Below are 9,128 nucleotides of genomic sequence, written 5' to 3' on the forward strand. Positions count from 1 at the left end.
TGCTTACCACTCTCCAGTGCTCAAGCCTGAGCAATGGGGGAGGCTTCCAGTGATGGAGGGAAACCCTGTTTGCAGTGAAGTAGGGCAAGCCTTTCACCTCGTTCCAGCAGACTGCAGCGGGCAGATGACTATGTCATTTATATCAGAGCCTGCTCTCCTCTCAGTGAGACTGTTCTGGGACAGAAAGGATTTCCCTTTCCCCAGCTTTTTCATCTGCATGTTTGCTGTGCTGGTCTTCTCCAAGGCTGGTTAAGAGCTTGAGGAGGCAACCTTATTCAGCTGCCTCTGCAGGGGGAAGCCACGGAGCCAGTTGTTTGCTCCTGTGAGCCCTTTGCAGCCCGGGAGAGGAGCAGGGATGCTGCAGTTCCTACTGGGATTAGACTCTGCAGCTGGCTCCTCCTCCGTCTCTGCTGTGGTTGTATCCCTTGTCACTGGCACTTTATCAGCTTTCAGAAACCCCACCAGCGTGGCCGATGTGTATGTGTTTTACCTCAAAAGCCTAGGACAAAACTGGGTTGTAAACAGTTTACAGCAGGGGGTTAGCGTGACCCTGTAAAAGCGCTGCAGTATCTAAATGCTGCGTAGTCCTAGGAGGAGACTAATGTGTGGACTAGAGCCCTGCTAACACAGTTCCTGGAACCAAGCCTGGGCTGCATCGCACTGCCTGCCGCCCTGCCCCGGGTGGGTAACCGCAGCGGGGCTTGCCTTCATCTCCGCAGGGCGACAGCCAGCATCGCCCTTCTCCTGAGCAAGACGATGCAGGCAGTGCGGGATGTGAGGGGCCGGGGAGCGACTGAGAGGTGAAATTTGCTTTTCCGAGATGGACCTGGCCGAAAACCTGCCTCCCTGGTGCCCCTTCCCCAACTTGTCAAATGAGCGAGCTGAATGCTTTGCTTTATTCCTTGTGCTCCGTTTGCAGATCCCCCCCCAAACAAGGCACTGTTTCTGTGCAAGCCCTCTCACCCCACAGACACCCCAGGGTTAGCGTGTGCCTTGCATCTCCTGCTCAGACCCCCCGTGTTCCTTCTTTGGCTGAGCAGTCCCCTTAGAGCCTCGCAGCCAGGGCTGCCACTGCCAGGGAGGATTTGCAACACAGAAGGCAGCTGTGGGAGAGGAAACCTTCAGCCACCTGGGTAGTGGCACAGCAGTCCAGCGCGGGAGAGCCGTGCTGCAGCTGAGCAAAGGCAGAGGGATCCGGGCAGGCTCTTGTAACCACAGCGTGGACCTGAGCAGGCAGGGCACCCAGTGGCTCTGCCTACTGGGTGCCCCCTCTTCCTCTCCTCTCTCCCTTTTCTCTTACCCGGGGTTCCCTTCTTGCCCCACGACTGTGAGGCTGCCGCAGTGGAGGGTCACACTGGGAAGACTGGGGTGCGCATGTGTCCATGCCAGAGCTGCTGAGCAGAGCCACCCCGTGCCCCTCGCTGTTGCCTGCAGACCAGCGCTACCCCACCTGCCTTCCCTGGGCTCTGTGTCTCTGTCGCCAGCTCTTGCTCTCAGCTGGTTGCCCCAAAGAGGGGGGCTTAGTGCTACTGATGCTCTGGACCGCCACTGGGACATGCCATCGTTCCCCTCGCCACCCCTCTGGATGTGACGCCTGCTCCGCTCATCGCAGGCTGGCTGCTGGGCGGGCAGGAAGGGAAGCTCCCTGCCTCCGGGAGAGAAACCTCTGTTGGAGATTTGGGCCAGATCCAGCCCTGCTAATCGCAGTGGCAGAAGTCCCACTGGCATGGGGTGGACCAGGCTTTGGCAAGGTGTCGGGAGGAAAGATTAGCATGTGGGACTTTAGGGGACCAAGCCAGGGCTGAGGGGCTCTTCAGGGAGAGCAAGGGGGTTTTCTCAGAGGAAAGAAGAGGCCCAGATCTGTCTCTAGACCTGCCAGTGACATTGTGACCTCTGGTTCTTTCTTTAATTTCCCTTTTCGTGCGAGAGTGAAAGTGACCCCCCTGCTTTCTAGCAGCGTGAGCCCATTAAGCTCTTTGGGATCCCTGGATGAAAGACCTCTCCAGCCCAGTGCGCTCAGGAATGGAGGAGGGATGGGGCCAGACTTGGACTTCACTGCCCTGAGTGGTGTCATTACAGCTGGTGTTAGCCCCTACAACAGCGGAGGTGAGCTCAGGAGCCGTGCTGCGTGCAGTGGGGGAGGGAAAGCAAAGCTGAAAGCCTCTTAGCGGGTTTAGTGGCATCTGCACAAGGCTGGGGTTCTTGCCTCCCTCTCTCAGGTTGTACCTTTGGAGATTGCTGGGTTGGATGGTATTTGTGCTGGATGAAGTCTTTTGTGTAAGAAAGCAAATAACCTCTTTGCCTGTTCTCCCTTTGGGTGTGATAATGTCAGGTCTCACTGACCAAGCTGGATCAATACTTGAGACTTCAGGGTGTTGCAGAGAGTGACAGAGGTTTCCTTAAGTGGTTTTTTTTCCCGGGTCTTTGTGAAACCCTGCATGGTTCCAATGGTGAAGGCACCAGTGCAATCTCTTTTAAAAGTCCTATTGCTGAAGTCCTGCCCTTTCCTCACCATGAAAGACCTGAGAGCAGTTTTTCCAGAAGTGTGGGCTGTCACACCCAAATCCCAGTGCAAGCAGGGACATTTGCTGGCAGCCGTGACTGGCCACTCGCGCTCCCTGCTACTGCAGAGCAGTGGGGTGCTCTCCTCTTCCAGCCTGAACACCTTTTAGGACATTATTCCATATTCACTTTCTCTCCCATCAGAGGTGGCTGCGTTTCAGTTGTGGAAAAGTACTTTCCCATTTGTGTGGTTTATAAAGCACTTGAGAAGCACTTCAGAGCCCCTTCGGCTGCCAAGTGTTGTGGTGGGAGTCGCCATTACCAAACAGAGACCTTCCCAGCTGCAGAAGGTCTGTTTCTCCGCTCTACAGGCACCCCAGGACACTTGTGCTGCCCTGGTAGGAGAAATCTGAATGCTGCTGTTGGTTGTTACGGGGAAAGGGAGAGAGACTTGTGTGCGAGCGGTGAGAGGCATGGTGGGATGAGCTGTGGTGAGGTGTTCAGGTGGGACGACCCATCAGTTAAAGCTGCCTGCGCTGGTGAGATGGGTGCAGAAGCTGAGGTATGTGGGGGAGACCCCTCAGCCTCCATCTTGCTGTGCTTCAATACCCCTCCCTGGGACGTGGTAGTGGTGAGGGTTACTCCCCATTGAAGAAGGGGGATGCTCGGGGCGCAGGCCAGCAGAATTGCCCTCTGCTGCTCTCCTCCACATCCAGCTGGGCTCTGGCCATCTCCCAAGGAGGGGCAGAGCTCCGTGAAGGGAAGCGGGGGTGACAGTTGCCCACACTGTGGGACTGTCATCCTGGGAGAGATCCCGGCCTCCGGCCTGCCTGCTGAGGCTAGGAGCCCTATGGCATCTGCTGTTTTGTCCCCGTTCACAGAGCTACAGGTGCCACCATGGCACCCTGCTGCCTGCTCCCCTTCCCCCTGCCGCTGCAGCCTACTGACTCCTCTCTTGTTTTCTCTTCCCTTCTCCCGGTGCCCCGGAGCAGCAGCGGCCAGTGAAGCAGTCTCTCAGCAAGTCCCTGTGCCGAGAGTCCCACTGGAAATGCCTGCTGCTGTCCCTCCTCATGTACGGCTGCATGGGAGCCATGACCTGGTGCCATGTCACCAAGGTGACCCGGCTGACCTTTGACAGCGCTTACAAGGGCAAGTCCATGATGTACCACGACAGCCCCTGTTCCAACGGCTACGTCTACATCCCCTTGGCTTTCCTGGTGATGCTCTACGTGGTGTACCTGGTGGAGTGCTGGCACTGCTACACCCGCAACGAGCTGCAGTACAAAGTGGATGTGGAGAGTGTGCACGAGCGTGTGCAGCGGATGCAGCAGGCGACCCCCTGCATCTGGTGGAAGGCCATCAGCTACCACTACGTCCGCAGGACCCGGCAGGTTACCCGCTACCGCAACGGGGACGCCTACACCACCACTCAAGTGTATCACGAGCGGGTCAACACCCACGTGGCAGAGGCTGAGTTTGATTATTCCAATTGTGGAGTTAAGGACATCTCCAAGGACCTCATTGACTTGGAGAGCTACCCGGCCACGCGGCTCCGCTTCACCAAGTGTTTCAGCTTTGCCAACGTGGAGTCAGAGAACTCCTACCTGACCCAGCGGGCCCGCTTCTTCACAGAGAATGAGGGCCTAGATGACTACATGGAGGCCAGGGAGGGGATGCACCTCAAAAACGTGGACTTCAAGGAATACATGGTGGCCTTTTCCGACCCAGACAACCTGCCTTGGTACGTATCCCACTATGTCTTCTGGGTGGCGGCTCTGCTGACCTTATCCTGGCCCCTGCGGGTGCTAAATGAGTATCGCACCTCCTATGTCCATTACCACGTGGAGAAACTCTTTGGGTTTGACTACGTGGCGGTGACGCCGGCCGAGGAGCGCTCCTTCTGCCGGAGGATGCCCCGCGTCAACACGGTGGACAGCACCGAGCTGGAATGGCACATCCGATCCAACCAGCAGCTGGTGCCCAGCTACTCGGAAGCGGTCCTGATGGACTTGGTGGGGCTCTCTGGCTGCACCAGCTACTCCACTTGCCGGTACGGGGGCTACCGGAGAAGCTGCGAGCGGTGCCACAGGACTATAAGCAGCTCCTCCATCTTCTCCCGCAGTGCCCTGAGCATCTGCAATGGCAGCCCCAGGATCCCCTTCAGGGGCCGCCTGTATGGCTCGCGACGCAGCTGCCTCTGGCAGAGCCGGAGCGGGAGCCTGAACGAGCAGAGCTGTCCCACCGAGCAGACCCGCCTCTCTAGCCAGGTGACTGTGGAGGAGGAAGACCCCCCTCCTTACCAGGACGCCCTCTACTTCCCCATCCTCATCGTGCACCGCAACGAAGGCTGCCTGAACCATGACCACCGTCACCTCCACCGCAACGGGTCCTGCGTGGAGACCTCACTGTGAAAGCAGAGGGCAGTGAGATCTTGTTGTCTGTTGCCTGGCCTGAGCCAGCGCAGGATTTGGGGAGAGGAGCGCAGGGGAGGGCGGTGGCCCAGGAGGACATCAGGATGGAGTGGACGTGGCATCTCGCTCCGGCAGACAGTGAAAGCTCACCCTGCTGTGGCTCTGACCCCCCAGAAGGGTGAGCGCTGATGCTCCCCCTGACACGGCACAGAACTCTAGACCGACCACCACAAGCAAAAAAAACCAAACCCAACGAAACCAACTCCAAAACCGTAATTCATGGCATCAAGATACGAAGGGGGGAATAAAAAGAGAGGCCTGATGCAGGGAGGGGGATGCTTTGGCTCCCAGCCCTAGCTCTAGGCTGGCTTGTGCTCCGAGGAACCAGCAGCCACCAGAAAGCGCCCTGCTGCACCTCTGCCCACCCCGCTACCCACGCTGGAGCAGGGCCCCTCACAGGGTGGAGGGGAACGGGCCCTTTGGGAGCAGCGTGTAACTGCCTGTGCCTAAAGGTCTGGGGCATCCAGGCACATGGAGCTGAGCGGCAGGTTAGAGCAAAGGCTGAAAGCCACGAATCAGCTCTTCCCCTTCCCCCTGACCGTTCCCCACCCTTCCCGCTTTTTTTTTTAGACCACACTTCGACTGTTACTCTGTTCTCACTGTTGGGAATGGCACCGCCTCCAGAGGATCCCAGGTTCGACTCCTTAGGAAGCCTCAGCACGCCAGCTCTGAGAGTCAGCATCCCCTAGGTAAAGGGCTTTCAGTCTGGGATTACAGCAGGCAGGCAGCACTGGGCAAGGGATGAATGTGCAAACCCCGATGGAGTGGAGATCTGCGGCGCTACTGATATGCTTGCTGGAGGAGGGCTCAGCTGGAAAGGGAAAACGGGAGGCCCCCAGTGAGCTGGGGAAGGGGGAGAGGATGGCCCTGGGACAGGCATCGTGGTAATAGGCGGCATGTCAAGTGGCTGGGGTCCCTTCCTGGCTTTGAAGTGTGTCCTAATCAGTTCAGACAAGCATCAGGGAAGGCTCTGGTAGATTCAGCTGCAGTTCACCTATTGATAATAGAGCAGCAGGTTGGTGCATGTCTGCAAGAGTGAATTTTGCATGAGATCAGGCTGGGCTCTGGCCACAGACTCTGAGCTGCAGACTCCTGGCAGCCTGGTTTTGGCAGAGGGCTCTGAGGGGCTGCACAGGAGAAATGCAGAAGCACACTGGAGCGTTGGGAACCCGGGCTGGGGAAATGAGGAGCAAAGGGATTCCCCTTCTGAGGGGCCCCACCGTGAGTACAGAACCTACAGCTGGGAGGCAGGGAGGCATCTGCCATGAGGGATGCTCTGCAGAACAGAGGCTGGGGATACATTAGAGGGGAACCTGCTTAAAACAACTGGTTTGCACTACAGAGGTTTTTGCAGGGAGGTGTCAGGCTGTGAGAAGTGAGGTGGCTTCTGTGTAGCCCATTAGCCCCTGGGTTCCTCTGCCTTGTTCTTGTCAGGGCAGGTTGCCCTGCTCTGAGCTCTGTGCTGCCCCTTCTATCCTGCTGGAAAGGATCTCGGTGATGTTGGGCAAGGAGCCTTCATGTCACTGAAGCTACATCAGTGGCTGCAGCATGCAGGCACCCAGCTTTTCCTTCTTTGTCAACACATCCCCAGATCTCTCGTGTCCCTGTTCTCAGAAAAGCTGTCTGTTTTTCAGTCAGCTCTTTGGAGGGGCGCATGCCAAATCAGCCAGCAATCTCTCCAGACAGCACTGCTCCTCACCCTGACCACGCTTCCCTCATCCACTGGGGCAAACAACGGCTGAGAAGGTCTTGGGTGACAAGAGCAAGTCCATTAGCACGTGGGCTTTTGAGCTTTGTGTCTGCCTCTGCATCCATCGCAGAAGGGCAAGATGTAACAGCAAACAGTAAGGCATTTTATTTAGTTCAGCTGGTCTTCCTCCTGCCAACTTATTAATGAAGGGTCTGTTTCTCTAGTCAGGCCGCTGTACTGCTTCCTCCCAGGTCTTGGGGAGGCTGCAAATGCACCCTTCCACCACATCAGTCCTCTTTTGAAAATCATCTCTTGCTGGCAAGCCTGGAGCGGTCAGCACCTGTGGGAATTGTAAGGCTCCGCTTGGCTTTGCCCCCAGAGTGGTCTGTTCTTCTGCTCTTTGTGCCTTGCGTGTCCTGGTCAGTGTCTCTTGCCCTTGTCCTCCTGGATCTCGAGTGCTAGACTCCAAACAACGGCAGTGTGAACAGAAAGGCCCTTAAAATCCCACTCCGTTATGATTCTGTCTTGTAATCTGCCCTTACTATCACTACCAGACCTAGATGTTGGCTTAAATAAGAGGGTCCCTTTGAGAACAGGGAAGCATAAGGTCTCCAGTGTGGGCACACCTTTTCTGCATTTTGTTCTCATTATTGGCACAGATTCAGACTGGGTGAAAGCGGCTACAGGCCCCTTGGCTGCCCTGGGATTTTCTTGCTTAGTGATGACATTTGGCTTGCTGTGCACTTGTGCTTCTCTCTCCAAGGGCCTAATTAAGCCAAGGCCAATGCTGAGGGTCCTCGTGACTCTGGGGAGATAATGGTGTGTGCTTGTATGTCCTGGTGAATCAGGAGACATTCAGTCAGTGGAGCTGCAATGGGTCATTAGTGAGGAATGTGGTCCGCTTGTCCTTCCCAACATGTTCTCTTTGAAATCTCCTACACGTTGCTTAAATTAGGCTGCGATGGCTTGTCTTTCTATCTCCAGCCTCCAAGGTGCCTGGGACAGATGGATTTATCAAAGGTTTGGCAGGCCTCTTAGCTCCCTGGGGCAAAGACAGTCCTCAGAATAGGGATAGATTAGTAGGGTCTCTGTGCCCCCATCCTTTAGCACCTGCAGCAGAGTTCTGCTTTCAGGCACCTTGTCCTTGGCTCTTTCTAGGCCTCTTCATGAGATTGCCTCAATTCATTCCTCTGGCCCCATTTTCACCCACGAAATCTTATTCTGGAGGTGGTCTATCCAGGTGGATACATGCGTCTTTGAGGCACGGCTGCTGCTCTGGCCTGCAGGATCCATGCAGGGTCTTCCTGCTGCTGAACACCTTCCCCATGCACATGGTGCCAGCTGCAGCCAGGTCCCAGACGTAGTCCCAGTGCCATGGTCTGTGGCCATGCCAGACCCGCAGCACCCTGAGGAGAAGTGGGACCTCTCTCACCAGTGCTCTCTGCTGCATGCCAGGATTTCTCGGAGATCCCTTCCTCATATTCTTAGCCCTCCTACCCACTGCACCTGGTGGAGCTGCCTCCCTGGTCCAGCCTACTCCATTCTTGCCAGGCTGGAGACCTTCCTGTGCTGTCTTAGGCTCAGGAAAGGGGGATGGCGTGCTTGGGCATGGGAGGGGAGCCGGACTGGGCAGGAGGGACAGGAGCTGCCTGGTGGCTTGGGCAGAGAAGTGGTGGAGCTGAAGAGGACAGACTGAAACTGGGGTTGTGCTCTCTCTCCTTCTCCCTGCCTGCAATGGCAGGGCAGCATGTCTAGCCAGGCAGGGAAGAGCATGGCAGACAGCTGGGCTCTCCCTTCCCACCCCCAGCATGGGACGCAGCCAGCAGAAGGGGTGTGCGTGTGTAGGTTTCCTCCTAAGTGTTGGCGAAGGACCCTAGTGCCCTGGGCAAAAGGCAGCTGATTTAATTCTCCTTGCAGCTCGGGTTATCAGCACAGATATCCAAAGATGGTCTGTCCCTGTTCGGGCGCACAGCCTCTCCATGGTGGAGTGGTCCCGTCTCCCCCGGCACACAGACATCCACCCACCACAGCTCCAGGCTGAGCAGCAGTCAGGCGCCTGCTCTTCCTGCAGACTTGTGTCTGCTCTCTGCCGTGTCTGTGTCGGTGACGACGATTCCTTTGGCAGCTCAGTCGATGGCCCAGTCTGCTCCTTTCGTGATAGCCTTCTCCCTTATATCTAACCTGAATTCTCCCTGCTGTATCTTAATCCCATTACTTCTCCATTGACTGGTGAGTTTAATTGGCTCTGCTCCTTTTCCCCATGGCCTTCCCGACACAAGCAGGTGTTATCTGGTCTCTGCAGCCTTCCCTTCACAAATCCCAGTGTCTTCTCTCCCCCAGGATCTTACTGGGCAAACCCTGGCTTGCATGATGGTGCAGAAGTTTTCCCTGTGTAGCGAGTCTATCCTTCCTGCTCTGAGCCTGGCCTGGGCGAGAGGAGGGGGCCAAAGGTGCAAGCAATGCCG

At 56.6% G+C, this 9,128-nt stretch overlaps 1 protein-coding gene across 1 annotated transcript; it reads left to right on the top strand.

Annotated features, from left to right (window-relative positions):
• Positions 1-3,046: 3,046 nt before the first annotated feature.
• TMEM151B (transmembrane protein 151B) lies at positions 3,047-5,148 on the top strand. The gene is made up of 2 exons (XM_009331118.1): positions 3,047-3,064; positions 3,495-5,148. The coding sequence occupies exons 1-2, from the start codon at positions 3,047-3,049 to the stop codon at positions 4,911-4,913; spliced, it is 1,437 nt and encodes a 478-aa protein (XP_009329393.1). The 3' UTR covers positions 4,914-5,148.
• Positions 5,149-9,128: the final 3,980 nt, after the last annotated feature.

The sequence above is a fragment of the Pygoscelis adeliae genome, unplaced genomic scaffold (genome assembly GCF_000699105.1).
Source record: "Pygoscelis adeliae isolate BGI_AS28 unplaced genomic scaffold, ASM69910v1 Scaffold218, whole genome shotgun sequence".
Lineage (NCBI taxonomy): Eukaryota > Metazoa > Chordata > Aves > Sphenisciformes > Spheniscidae > Pygoscelis > Pygoscelis adeliae.